This window comes from Armigeres subalbatus, chromosome 3 (genome assembly GCF_024139115.2).
Source record: "Armigeres subalbatus isolate Guangzhou_Male chromosome 3, GZ_Asu_2, whole genome shotgun sequence".
NCBI classification, from domain to species: Eukaryota; Metazoa; Arthropoda; class Insecta; order Diptera; family Culicidae; genus Armigeres; species Armigeres subalbatus.
The window spans coordinates 296,684,334-296,699,594 of record NC_085141.1 but is presented as its reverse complement, the minus strand read 5'-3'; the positions used below and the strand labels follow the sequence as shown (position 1 = coordinate 296,699,594).

The 15,261-nt window shown below is 38.7% G+C and overlaps 1 protein-coding gene across 1 annotated transcript; it reads right to left on the bottom strand.

Annotated features, from left to right (window-relative positions):
- Nucleotides 1-6,577: 6,577 nt before the first annotated feature.
- On the bottom strand, nucleotides 6,578-8,302 carry LOC134222576 (sialin-like; the record flags this gene model as incomplete). Its single annotated transcript, XM_062701737.1, has 3 exons — nucleotides 6,578-6,789; nucleotides 6,856-7,097; nucleotides 7,156-8,302. Coding segments are annotated over 3 exons (1,512 nt in total), but the record flags the coding sequence as incomplete, so codon positions are not given.
- Between the last annotated feature and the right edge of the window lie 6,959 nt (nucleotides 8,303-15,261).

The window sequence follows — 15,261 nt, the reverse complement described above, 5'->3', positions numbered from 1 at the left end:
AAATAAAAAAAAACTTTTTTGTGTACCGTCAACTGGGGGGAAGATGATCATTTTTAAGACAAAACATGCAATAACAATGTGTGTTTACATTTTAAATCGAAACAAATATTTTCAAAACATGTACTGCTATACGTTGCAATAATCAACAACTTTAGTTTTCTGAAATGCGTTCGCATTTATTAAAATAAATTAAATGATCACACATTTTTTGAGTAATCTGGTTTGGGGTGAAGTTGATCAAGACAGCTCTACTAAAATCATTATGACCTAGTAGTCAAAATACACTAGGTTATTTGTATGAATGTTGAATTTACTACGTAAAGAAGTCTACGAAGTCAATATTTGAAACGAAAAGAGCGTCATTTATGACTATCTCTCTCTTTCTTCCACAAAATACATTTTCATGATTATAATCGAAAAACTCGGATTTCTACCTAGTGGTAACATTACTTGAACGGAGAATATTGTTGACTACCGTTTCATAAAAAAAATGGCACTTTTGACTGACACATCAAATGATCATCTTCACCTCAATGATCATCTTGGGGGGGAGATGACGGTACGTACTATCGAGGTAAAATGTACGTATAATCGAGGGTACGTACTATCGAGGTATGCCTGTATTATATTATATGTACAGTCAGTCTAACTAAGCTGATATATTATATTTATTATATACTTTTATTATTGTCTATTTAATCGAGGTTTTTGGCCCTAAACCGGTTCGCATCGACCAGAGAAAATACTTTAAATGAAATAAATATGAAATTCTTGTTAAAATAAAAGTAGAATGGATTTGATACGCCTTATATTTAAAATTCCATAAGTCATAATTCCATTTGTCTTACGAAATGCCGCAGTTCGATACCCATATTGCTAGTATGGAGCGAAAATGTTGAACTGGCAATTTTGGGGCCGAATCCCAAAGGGTCACTTCAATGAAACCCATTGTTGGCCATTTCTGGAACAGGTGTCACCATAATTTTGTTGCTGATATAATCCGTATATACAAATCTACCGAAATGGTATGAATAGAGACGATAAAAGCGACATTTTGTTGGACTAATATCGTCGAAAAAGGAAGTTATGGTCAAAATTATTGCATCTGACCCATCAGAATAACTCCGGATAGGAGGACCACATTACCTATCCCAGAATGTATTCTGAATTCTGGGATCCGTAAGAGCAGAACAGTGATAAATAAAATGACGAAATGGAAGCAATTTGAAGTTTTTTGCTTCATTCAGGCCGACACGGGTTAAAGAAAACGAAGTGAAAATTGATTTGTGAGAGATGGAATGTGAGAATCGAAAAATGAATAGTGAGAAGTAAGAAGTAAGAAATGGGAAATGAGAAGTAACCAGTGAGAAGTGAAAAGAGAATCAAAAACTGAAAATCTGAGAGCTGAGAACCGAGAAGTGAGAGCTGAAAACTGAGAGATGAGAAATAAGAACTGGGAACTGAGAACTAAGAACTGATATCTGAGAACCGAGAGCTGAGAACTTGGAACTGAGAAATGCGAAATTTAAAGTGAGAAGTGAGTCTTAAATAGCGAGAAATGAAAACTGCAAAGTAAGAATTGAGAACTGAGAAATGAGAAGTGGGATGTGCAATTTTCCTCATTCTTCCTTCTACCTTTTTCCTCTCTATTTCTTCTTTCTTTCTCTCTTTTGCATTTCTCCTTCTTCTTTTTCCCCTTCTCCTTTTTTTTTTCTTTCTTCTTCTTTTTTCCTTTTGCTTCCTTCCTTCATTTTTCTTCCTCCTCCCTTTCTTTTGTTTCCATCTTTTTGCCTTTCTCGTATACTAAGTATACGTAAAGGCTATAATTTCACTCCAAAACCAAACTTTTGATAGAAGGCTCGGAGACCCATAGTGTTATATACCAATCGACTCAGCTCGACGAATTGAGGTGATGTCTGTTTGTGTGTATGTATGTATGTGTGTGTGTGTATGTGTGTATGTGTACAAATTTTGTAGACACACTTTTTGGAACTTAGCATTACCCGATTTACTCGCAACAAGTCGCATTCGACGGGGAATGCGGTCCCATTGTTTGCTATTGAAAATTGGCCTGATCGGACATTGCATTTCGGAATTATTGAAAAATCATTGTTTTTTCCCAAGGGTCCCCCCTTGGAAAAAAAATTTCAAAATCGAAAAAAATTTTTTTTTCAAGAATGGTGGGAATGCATAGTAATTAATGCAAAAACATGCAAAATGATACAAAATATGCGATCTATCCCCCTAAAGTGCTTTTTCGACCTTTCCTATGTGATTTTTTCAGTACATTTTACGATGCACGAGAAAGGCATCATCGCCGCTAGGTGGATTAATCTGGGTTTTTCTTCCGACCACATCTCACTTCTCACCAATAAATTCACACTAATAATTTTTCAAATCTTAATTTTCAATAAAGAAACATATTTCAACTATTCGGTCAAACGGCATTCGGTCCTAGACCTAAACTTTCCTTAATCTTTATTCCTTCCTTCCTCCTTTTTTTTGTCTTCCTTATTCCTTCCTTCTTCTTCCTCCTTTCTTTCTTTTCCTTTGTTCGCTCTTTCTTCTCCCTTTTTCCTTCTTCCTTCTTCTTCTCCCTACTTCCTTCTTCTTTTTCTCTACTTTTTTCTTCCTTCTTACTTCTTTCTTCTTCTTCCCTCTTTTCTTTTTTCTTTTTTTTCTCCTCCCTTTTTTTCTTTTTACTTATTCCTTTCCTTCTATATCTTCCTTCTTGCTCCTTTATTTTTCTATTTTCCTTCTTCCTTTTTCCTGTAACCGTTCGGGGAATGTTCTCGAGTTTAGCTAAAACGGTGGCTTAAGCGCCACTCTCTAAGAGAGACCACCGGTCGTGTTTGGTTTGCCCGACTTTTTAAAGACTCTTTCACTCATGGAAACTCTCGAACGGTTCGCGGAATACTAGTGACCAACTTCGTAACGCATGCACTGTTTCTGACTCTCTCTTAATGAAACGAAACTTAGGGAACGTAGTAGGAGTGTTCACTCATTCGAGCAATAACGAAACGAAATTTAATTTAGTGAGAGTGTTTATTATAGTTCAGGCACTAAACGTACTGGAATCCAAACCAAGCATAAATAAATTTTCAATCAAACTTAATATATTTTAGATCATTCAATCGTATTGAACACGAGTAGAACGTACGAAATGGGAAAGAGCAAACATGACCATGTAACAAAAAGCTCTTCACGTACCTGCGCAAGATTTTTGTTGACTCGATGCTGGTGGGAACGATGAAGCCTCCAATGTCCCGACGATGGCGACGATAACTTCGACGGCGGTAACACAACCGTACTGCGAATTGGCGCGCAGCGATGAAGATGACACGTGTGCGATATGGCCGATCTAAAGGTGCGGAGTAAGTGGCGGCTGGAACGGAAGCTTCCGATTTCGATCGTTGTGGCACTTGGCCTGGATTTCCCCGGGACGATCGGCTCCGCCAAATAGAGGCACACGTACCCAAGCGACCCGGCTTCGCGTACCTATCCGGTTCACCGAGCGGGGAGTGGTGTGTCCTCTATCCTTTGGTTAGGATCGAGGTTCGTGGCGTGCAATTGACGACACGCAGAAAGACGAACCTACACTCTCTAAAACACTGGTCCGAAAATGTAACGCAATGGACCTTTCCGTCGGCAATTAACGACCGACGTGGAATATTCGCTACGATGAACTAGCGACCTCACTCACCTCCGTTTGGCTACCTGCTTGAGGCGGGCCTTCGCTGGGCACACGGGTCGGACGAAGTTGTGGTAGAATACCACGAACGGAATCTCGATGAGATGATGAATGCCGCCGATTAGCGACAGAAAATCCAGCCACAGGGCGCTTTTTTCGTAATAATTCACAATTCACAAATAAAATTATCTGAGCAGAAAACGCAATCGATTGGACCTCGGTCCACTAAACTTCAAATTAAATTAAAATTACTCAAGCAAAAATTAAACTTTTAAGACTTGAACGTAAGTATTTTATTCGCGCACTTCTGCTCTTCAGCCGATTCGTTGACGAAATGAGCGAGTCTGAGTTGTACTTGCGCCAAGAAATTTTGAATCTTTTGAAATCATCTTACTATTCAACTACTCAAATATGAGCTATCATTCAATTTGATTCTAAAGCATTTTCAAATAAAATTGCGCCAACCGATTAGCATGGCGATCGGAGGCATGGCGCCTGTTTGCCGACTATTTGCAGCTCACATGTGTGTCATAATGAGTTGAGCTTTTATAACAAAATACTATAAACTTGAAATTGATACAGGAACGAACAGATTTTACGAACGCAAATGAAACACGACACACGATCATAAATTAAAACAAAATTCAAAATTTATTTTTGTATTATCGATTCTAATCGAATATTTTTATTTAAATTTCTATCGAAATAAACGTAAAACGTTACATTCCTTCCTCTTGTTTCCATAACTCTTCTTCCTTTTTCCTGTTTCCTTTTTCCTTCTTTCTTCTTCTTTCTTTTTTTACCTTCTTTCTTCCTTCTTCTTGTTTATTCTGCATTCTCACTTCTTGCTTCGTATTTTTAACTACTCGCTTTTAACATACCACTTCTAACGTATCTGTTCGACCGCATCATCGTAGCGTGGTTCAATCAATGGGAGAAGCGTGCGTGCAGTTGTCGTTCAATTGTGTGATCTTTTAGTTCTATTGCTTCGCGCCGACTAGATGTTGGTAGCGTACAACGGTGGTCACTTGGTTTTTGCTTCTCCGTCCGTTTGCTATTCGGCAGTGCGTGCGAGGGGTGTGCGCGTTGTGTGTTTTTACAAATTTTGTTGCTAATTACATTTGAATTTAATTAATTCTACATTCAAATAACTTTTAAAGTGTGCATGCTAATAATAAATAATTTTAACATTTTTAGCTTTTACAATTTCTTCTCATGTACATACAATCTATTATGTTTTTTTATGCAGCTATCATATTTATTAACTATCATCAATAATCGATTTTTATTTGTACCGACTGGCAAACTCAGGGTAAAATGTCTCAAGGGTAACACACATCTCCAAATAAATGTAATATTGTTTCCGTACTAAGAGTCGCTTATAAAAGGCGACTCTTTACCATGCTTCATTAAAAAGCAATGGTGATCGATCTTGTGCCAGGCACTGAATTCAAACGATCGATAAACGGAAAGGGTTTTACCATAAACGTGGTGCTCGAACCGTTCTCGTTTATGTGGGAAAATCCTGACCTCATGACAATCAATGGTTCAGCAGAACCACAGTTGAGGATAAACCTGTAAGAATTGAGTCCTTGAGGATGGTCCCAAACGGACCGAAACGTTGGACAAGATTAAATAACAGTGTTTTAATTTTGTCAAGATTGAAAAGCCGTCTCAAAAATCAGTATAAACCAAATTTTCTGCCGAAGTTCACTTCTCAAATTTACTGAGCTACAGCGGTGCCCGATTTTGCCGAGCTTGAGAAAGAAAAACGTAGTGTGCACTACTCATTTCTCATTTATAACTTGTCACTTCTTACTTTTTACTTCCCACTGCATACTTCTTACTATTGACTACTAACTTCTCACTTCGAACAAACAATAAGGAAACATATTTCAACTATTCGGCCAAACGGCATTCACCCAAATGACATTCGGCTAAATGGCCCATAAATATGCTATGTAATAGGCGTATGGGAGTTGGCATTTTTGAACATTTTTTATCCTTGAAATGCCCCAATGTACCATGCGTCTCCATCTGCGAGTATGCTTGAATGATTATTATGATCAATTTTTATCCCTGTTGAGTGTTCTTTCAAGGAAAACATTAAAGGGGACATAAGCATATCATATAATTGAAATCCTTTTGAAGTCTACATAAGAGGAACATAAAACATACAAATGACTTCAACGAACGTAAAGAAACGAACCGAATGGCGAACCATGTTTTGTTACCAAATAAATAATCTCGGTTTTTTTTTAAATCACTCATTGTAGCGGTCTAGAAATACAATTGCGGCACATGATCATCTCGACATTGCTTTTACTGTCAACCAGGGTTATAGACACGGTTAGTGGTTTAGCATAGAGAGCACATCAATAGTTTAAGTACTGCCCAAAATTAATGGATCTCATTTGCGATTTTGATTGATAGAACATCTCGAATCAATTGATAACAAAATTTAGAAAACCCGTTGAAAAAAGCTTAACTTACTAACCTCCAAAACCAGCATTTTTGTTTGAGACTTTTACATCTTTTAGATCAAAGCGTGTAAATATCACTATTTAATGAGACTTTGCAGACTTTTGACCCATTAACATTCATTGAGTTTTGAGTTTTTCCCAAGGAGTTAGCTATAATCTGCTTTATTATCATACATATTAGCCATCAACTCCATACTTCATACCCATACTTATGCACAAGCATTCCATTATAAGCGTGCTACTAGAACTTGATTAACTCTTCAATGCTACTAAACACTAAGTTTTTAGAATGTTTATTCATCATTCAAAAAAGTAACATTCCGATCTATTTAAAAAAGACACATAATTATTTTGATTCTTATTTAAACAATCTATGGATTGTAATATCTAATAAGTACACAGACTTAAATCAAAGTCATTTCTTCTCGACATAGTTGCATTGCATTCGACATTTGTTGATGTTTTCGTATCCGACAACTTCGTAGCAGAATGTTACTCCTCAACCTTATTCCAGCTTTGAACTTTTCCCGAACCAAACAAGACGAAGGTGAGTCCTGAAATAAGGTAGATGCCGGCATTGATGTGGAAAATTTGTCTCCATTGCTCCATCGTATTCTATCAGAAGAATTTTCAAATTGTTAGGTTGTATATGGGCCTCGAATTTTGCAAAAACTGTTATACCTGCTCCGATGTGAAATGAGCGACCATCATAGGCGCAATGAAACCGGCAGTGGTGCCAAGGAAGCTCATCAATCCGTACAGCGTTGCTGCGAAGTTCGGTGCCAAATCTTGTGCGTTGACGAGATTCGTTAAGGTGGCCGCACCGTTGATGCCAATACAGGCTATGATGCACCCCACGCATATGTATGGGCTTTGACCAAAGAAAGGAAGCATTATCAGTATGACACCCGGTGTAAAGTGAGCTGAAACGAGAATGTTGCGTTAGGATCTGAAATTTAGATTAACAAAATAGCTTCTTACAAAACAAGCAGAATGACTTTCTGATGGCTGTTGTACTTATGATTTGTTTTCGTCGAATTAGATCACCGATGTAGCCGAAGGTGAAGCCTAGGAACATTCGTGCCAGATATGGCAAACTGGATAAGAATCCAGCCTCTGATAAGTTAAAGCCAAGAACTTCGTTTATGAACTTCGGAGCCTGTGTGATGAAGAAAACCATCCCCCAAAATTCTCCATAGTGTAACACCAGTAGCGACAGGAATGGTAACGATGTGAGCAGCTTGCCAAAAGGTGGCCATGTTTTCGACTGGGAGCGCGTTCCTCCGAACGAATCCTCGATGTACTGCCTCTCGGCTTCCGTTATGGATTTGTGTTGCGCTGGCGAATCTACAATAAGGCGAACCCAAATAATGGCAATCAATAGAACGAAGAGGGCCGAGAAGTAGAACGAAATCGACCATCCAAACCGTTCGATTATCATTCCGGAAATTGGCCACGTGACTACTGTTCCGGAGGTACTTCCACCGACAATGCATGCAATCACTTTGCCTTTTTCGTTTGGTGGAATCCATCGAGAAATTAAATTGTGCAGACAGGGATACACGACACCAGCCAGCAGTCCGATCACGGCTCTCGATCCAATAACAGCCCACGCACCCCACTCGGAAAGAAACGGTATTGCAGCTGCTGTGATAGAGCACCCAACGAACGATACGGTTATCAGCCATTTTGGTCCGAAGCGCTCTGCTAACAGTCCCGCTGGTAGCGATGTCAGCAAGTAACCGTAGAAATACGCCCCCAGGATGTTTTCCTGAGTTTTCTGATCCCACTGGTAGCGCGGTCCAAAGTTCTGAAGATCTGGATCCTCCCGAACCTTTGTTGGGTTTGCCGTGAAAGTCGTTTCATTTCCTGTAAAAGCGATCGTGTCATTCAAGGCAGTTATGCTGGTAATTCCAACATTTTCCGCTGAACTAATGGCAATCATTGATGCGATTGGGTGGGTCGTATGATTGACCGTAGCTGGGGGTTGTACCATTGCCAGTAAATTTATGGACATGTTAACACGCAACATGAACGAGGTCAGACACGCAATATAGATCATTCCGGCCACTATTAGCCGCTTCGGGATGGTTCCTGAAAACCGAAAAGCAATGGAAATATAACCATAAATATAACCGTGTACATTAAGTTACGTTTGATTAATTTGGAGCCTTATTATCAACGCCACCAAAATCGATCCGATGCACATGCGGATATGCAAAATCATCTCAACTTCACAGTAGCAGGTCAAAACATTGATAACGTCAAGAGCTTTCATTACTTTTGCAGAAAAAAAGACGTTTCTTGGAGCTACAAAGATTAAAAGCTGGAAGCTAAGCCAGGTAATCAAATTTCGAATCTGGACTACTGTAGTTAATCAGAACTTACGAAAATAATGATAAAATTTTGTTTATTAATTATCCATAATTCATTGACCATTTTTTTAATGTCGGCGGTAGCAATAGCATTTTCTACTTGAATTATTTTGAGTAGCTTGAGTACCTTCAAGACAACACAAGTTTGTTTAATAGAATGTATTAAAGCAAATTTCAACAAATTTTATCGTTTTATTCTTCGACCCATATACTTGCCTATGATTCTACACTCCCGATCGCGGCTCCCAACGAAGCTCCATCTTGTCAACATTTTCAATCAGAGAATAATTTTTGGGACTGCTCTCTCCTTGTGGTCAGCTGAATCGATTTCTGTTTCCGCTATTGGCATTTGGAACATGTCCTTCCACTTATGTTTAATTTTTGAATAACACTTTCTTTGATAAGGATAATCACAACAGTCCAGTCAATTGCATTTAATTTACCATGGTGTCACAATGATTATTTCATCATACTTTTTTTCTCCAAAATTTCGACAACACGAATATCGTTTCAGCGTCGGAATCTTCACTACCAGAGGGTGAAAAAAAAATCTATTTATAACTTTTTAAAACTCTTTAATATTTTTAAAACATCCCCTGATGTTGCTTCTGTGGGAGCTCGCATTGAACTTCGGCTTATCAAATATATCGTTATATTGAACGCCTTCGCCTAAAATATTTCTCTTGCTTGGCATCGTTTAACAGATACTGCCTTTTTCCGAAATATTTTGATTCATCCAGTTAGCAGCAAAGCGCCAATGACATTTTATTCTAGGAAGTTACTCTATCACTTTGAAACTGCAAAATATTCAATAGTCTTCTAGATGTTCTTTTGTCTGTTAGCACTAGCAATAATGTGATTCATGTTAAAACGTAGTACTACGGTTTATTAAATACATCGCCGTGTCGATCACCTTCCTATTTTTTTTCTGCTGCTCTTCGCTGTTTAACATACATATATCTATACGTACTTTTCCACAGATATTGTGATTCATATAATTAGCAGGTTTATAATGTAATTTGGTTCAATATGGGGCAATCAGAGTTTTTTCCAAACAAGATTTCTTTCAGCATTTGCTAGGACGTGATTAGGAAATATTTCGATTTTTTAAGTGTGATTTGCTTTCATCTAAGAGACTGTAGTTAGTTTTGAATCATTTTCGGAATTTGTGCAACCATGATGGATGTCACTCCGTGTAATCCCACGTAAAATTTATCATAACTACTTTTTAAAGGAAAATCGTATTAAAAAAATTAGATACGGTGGACCCGAAAAAACAGTTTTAGCGTCTATTTTCTTGAATTCAAATTATTTTCAATAACTGTTTTAGCATCGCTTTACGGTCTTTGTATAGGAAATTGCATGGGTAGCTTCTTTCTCACTGCACAGAAATTTGAAAACAATGGCACTAATTGTCAAAATTGACGTTTCCTGGCTTTGTTGTTTTCTAACTTTCAAGAAGTTAGAAAGAGAAAGAGATTCGTCTGTGCAGTGGCCTATAGACTAACGCAAAATGAACTCCCCCAAGATATTATTCGCGAAGTCGAAGCAAAATTCTTCACACAAACAATGACAGTTCTTTACGGGTTTTTACAGTAGAGCAACAGAGAGGAGGAGATGGCGGCCATGTTTCACTCAAACTCTGACAGATAGCAATGAGGTTTCCCATAGGAGGGAAGAGCAGAATTTGCTTCGACTTCGCGAATGACGTTTGAGCGGGTCGCATAATGAACGCAAAATGAACTTTTTTTTCGAGAAGACAACCCGCTCAAATGTCAAAATCCATCGGGTGAGTGAATTTGATGAACTCCTGCACAGGTCTATAGCGCATCGTTTGATTATACTAGACCAGAGGTTCTCAACCTGGGGTACATGTACCCCTGGGGGTACCTTCGCCGGCCCAAGAGGATTCCTTGAAGAAGAATGCGTAATGGCGGATGTATTACAATTTACCTTATTGATAAAGTTTTGATAACTGTGCATTTTTTTCAAACGTTGTCTTGTACAGGGTGTTCAATAAGTTCGAATACACTTTCAAAAATGTTTAAAAATTGTAATTGAATTATTCCTTTTCCCGGTTACATTTCATTGAAAGTTTTGTTTATAAGGAACGTTTGTAACATTTCTTCTGGAATGACCTCTATTTTGTACTTCTTCACGAGCTTCAAACGTTTCTGAAATCCATCGCAAGCGGCACGCACGGTCTGCATGCGCATTTCGTTCCAGATTTTGAGAATTACGTCTTGAACTGGTCCAAGTTACTGACCTTGTATTCGTACAGCTTTAACATAATAAAGGACCAAACAAGAAAGTTAAGAGGGTTCAAATCCAGGAAGCTGAGAGGTCACAAAGTTTTGTCCAAAAAGTCGATGAAATTGTCCCCATATAAGGCTTAAATCGCATTTTCCGTGTATAAAGGGTTATCTTACTATTGGAACACGTAGGGCTGATCTCCGTCTTATCACCGGGTCACTGGGGGTGTCAATCGTTTTGTAGTACACCGCAATGATTTTGACCTTCAAAAAATGCTGTTTACAATGCCCCAATCCATTTTCACCGCGCGTAATAAACAAATAAATAACAAGTGACAGAATGTCAACACCACGGTATACAGAATCAAGGTAGGCTCGTAAAGAAAATGACAGTTTAAAAGTGACGTGATTGCTATCGCAGTATGAACGAGTGCAAAAGAAGGCTAAACTAAATCGTAGAGCGTTGGCTTGCTTCGTTCTTATCAGCGATAGCAGTGACGTCAATTGTTTACAGTGAAAAATTATGTTTATATACAGGTCGATAGTGCCTTGTTTTTGTATGCCGTGGTCAACATCACACACATCCGTTAGCGTATATATACCGCTAACGCTGACTCCAATACTTATACAGAATATGTACGTTGGGCTTACAAACACAATGATCAAACATTTGTATTCGAACTTATTGAACACCCTGTACATAATATGCATGGCGATTAGTAAATCGGCCAAATAGGCTTTAATTGAATCCTGCCTCCACAACAGACACAGTGTATAAAGGGCTGTGCGACAAAAAATCAAAAAGACAAGACGTTTAATGAACAAACAAAAATAAAAATAGAATGTAATCTATCTATTTGAAACAAAATATTGAATTTTGTTTTTACACGATTTTTTTTCGCTCGTATTTTTGTTCGTGTGACTTCAATTTGCCACCAAAATCTTCGCAACATGTTTAAAAAAATCCTAAATAATTCAAAGAAAAATCACATGGTAATTAATATGCGTTAAGCATTTAGGATGGGTGAAAAATTAAGAAAGTGTAAATCGTGTAAAAACAAAATCCAGTGTATTAACATCATGCTTCTGAGCAATAATCTAAAGTTTGAAGTTACGGAAGCCTCCATTTGAAAGGAATGAAGGCTTTTTTCGAAAAGCTCAGTTGCTTCGTTGCAAGAGAATTGGAAGCATCCTTCTACGCTCCGGAAGCCTCCATCCATGCAGCTCGAAGCCTCTTTTCAAGAAGTTCGGAAGCCTCCTTTCAAGAGGTTCAGCAACATCCTTCTAAAGGTTCGAATGTCTCCTTCCAAGAAGTTCGTGAGCCCCCCTTCAAGAGGCTCAGAAGCCCCTTATAGGTGGCTCGAAAGCCGCCTTTCTAGAGGCTCGGAAGCTTTCCTTTTTTTCAGTTCGGGAGTGCCACTGCGACCAGTTATTAGATCTATTGTAGCATTCCCCGTATCCTTAGTGTTTAAGTGAATGTTGAGTTACTCCATTACTATTGAGAAGCAATGAAGTATCGGTTTCGATACAGTTCTTGTTTTGTTTTCCCAAGAGTACATGACACGGTCCCGCTATTTAGACCCTTCACAGAGAGCAATTTCATTTAAGGCGCGCCTCTTATCAAATCTTTCTTCGAGAAAACAGAACAGTAATACTGTTAATTGGCCATGCATCGGAGCCCTAGCCACATCCTTGTCTTGCTTCTAGAATATCACCAGTAAAGCTACAAACCCGGGATTTAGCTCTATCTACAAGACCATTTCAATCTAGAGAAGTTGTTCAGTAACAAGAATTTCCGCGTGTTCCTCGAACTACCATTATTTACCAGTTCATGAAGAGTTAGTACATCTATAGAACCCTACCTCGAACTTTTTCCAGCAGTTAGTTCAGCTTAAGTCAATGGGCCCTGGTTTTATAACTAATTGCTAGAAAATTTGTTTCCGCTGCAGACAATTTAGCCTCAAACGAGAGGAATTTTAGTCTTTCAAGGGTAAAGTTAATTTTGTTATAATTCAAAAACTGCAATTGGTAGAGAGGACTAAATACGATAAATCCTTGAAATACTACAACTTACTGCTCTTGAATAATGGATTAAGCTAGGGCTCGGTTTGGTAGATCTTACACCGTTAAACACTACGTAAAAGTGTAGAGTAGCTCGGAAACCACTTTTCAAGAGTCGTGGAAGCCTACTTTCAAAAGCTCAGAAGCCACCATTCAGGAGACTCGGCAGCCTACCATTAAGAAGCTCGGAATTCTATGGCTTGGAAGCCTACTTTCAAGAAGCTCAGAGGCGTCCTTTCAAAATGCTTAGAAGCCTCTTTTCAAGTGGCTCTGAAGCCTCTTTTCAAAAGGTGCGGTAGCCTACTTTCAAGGCTCCTTTCAAGAGGCTCGTAAGCTTTCCTTCAAGAAGCTGGGAACTCTTCTTTAAAGAGGCTTGGAAAAGTACTTTCAAGACACTCATGAGCTTCCTTTTAAGTGGTTCGAAAGCTGCCATCCAAGAGGCCCTGAAGCCTCCCTGCAAGAAGCTCTTAAGTCTCCCTTCGAGAGGTTCGGAAGCCTTAAAGAGATTTGGAAACCCGCTTTCAAAAGGCTCCGAATTCATCTTTAAAGAGGCTTGGGAGCATACTTTCTAGAGGCTTTGAAGCCTCCCTTCGAGTAGCTCGGATGCCTCACTTCAGGAGGCTCGGAAGCCTTCCTTTGAGAGGCTCGGAAGAATCCCTTCAAGAGGCACGGAAGACTCCTTTCAAGAGGCTCGTAAGCTTCTTTTCAAGAGGCTCGGAAGTCTCTGTTGCGAATAATGGGTCCGTAGTTATTTGAACATTTTATAACTAATGATCAGATAAAAAACTTAAGAATCCCTGTTGACGCTAAATGTATGTTCTTTGTATTGAAAGCTAAAGTTGATCAAAAGTGAATCAGAATTGTGAGAAGATGGAGTGCAACAATAGAGACAAAATGTTTTCCTACTATTAATAACCGAATTTCTTTGTAGCTGATCCTATGCCAATCGATGTGTTTATCATCTGCTGGAAGATTCGGGCATTCTCTAGCCCTCCGTTCAATCGCAACAGTCTCCTTTCAAGAGGCTTGGAAGCTTCCCTTCAAAAAAGGAAGAGAAACTCTTTTCCCAAGAGGCTTGGAAGCGTACTTTCAAGAGGCTCAGAAGCCTCTTTTTGAGTGGCTCGAAGGCCGCTTTTCAAGAGGCGCGGCGCCGCTCTTCAAGAAGCTTGGAAGCCTCCCTTCAAATAGCTTGAACGGTTTCTTTAAAGAGGCTTGGAATTCTTCTTTCAAGAAGCTTAGAAGCATACTTTCAAAAATCTCAGAAGCTTCCTTTTAAGAGACTCGAAAGCATTCTTTCAAAGGGCTCTGAAGCCTCCTTTCAAGATGCTAGGAAGCCTCCTTTCACGAGGCCCTGAAGCTCCTTTCAAGGGTTCGAAAGCCTTATTTCAAGAGGCCTGGAAGGACCATCAACAAAAATTTCGTTTCCGTTGGTTGAAGGTTATGTTACGGTTTATTTTATCTTACTTGTAAGAAACAAATGTTCGAATGGAATTGTGTACGTACTATTTCTTAATGTTCTGTGTCTGATTTTTTAAATGTTTTTCAATGTGACCAAATGTCGTCGGAATACTGTCTATCACTTTATTCTACAAACCGAATAAAAAAGTTATTACAGTCGCGATTCGCTGACTGGCTCACAACCTTTTGGACACGTGCGCTTTGTCTTAATAACATCACAAATGATGCCCTCTGACGCCAAATTCTGATTTCTGTGTTTGCATTGACTTTTGTCGTACGATTGATTTTAAGGTGGGTCATGGTCCAACTAGCGAAGGCCCAACTAAAAAGGAAACCATAGTATTAAAATTCCAAAATCAGCAAATCATGAATGTACTTCCTCCGGGAAACCAAAACTCCGGTATGTTTCGGGATGGGACTAAATGAACCAAATGCAATTATTTTTTTTTTAATTTTTTCTGGGCTTAATTTGGCTTAAAATTATTACCTAACGTGTCATCCTACATGTTTGTTCATCATCGTATCCTCAAATGTTTGTTTTTGCATGTTGACTTAAATTAAAAAGTATTTCAACATCCTCGATGCGTATCACAGTCTAATTAATAACCGATTTGAATATATATGCTATATAAGATTAGAAGCGACGCATTAACAACGTTGCACATTTTTTCTCTGATATCCCACCAACACTCCACACTAATAAGGTCACTCTTATATGTACGTATCTAACATTTTTCATGAAGCGCAAAAATATCGCCCCCTACACACTCGTAATTAATACACGACCCGACTTCTACACTTTATCACAGCCCATGCTTAAATTCGCGTTTTCACGCCGATCAACGATGCGTAATAACATGATTTGTCAACACAGCTATTGGATACTGTACAGTGAGTGCTTGGCTTTTCTTAATATGTAACATTTTATCCCAAAAACAATT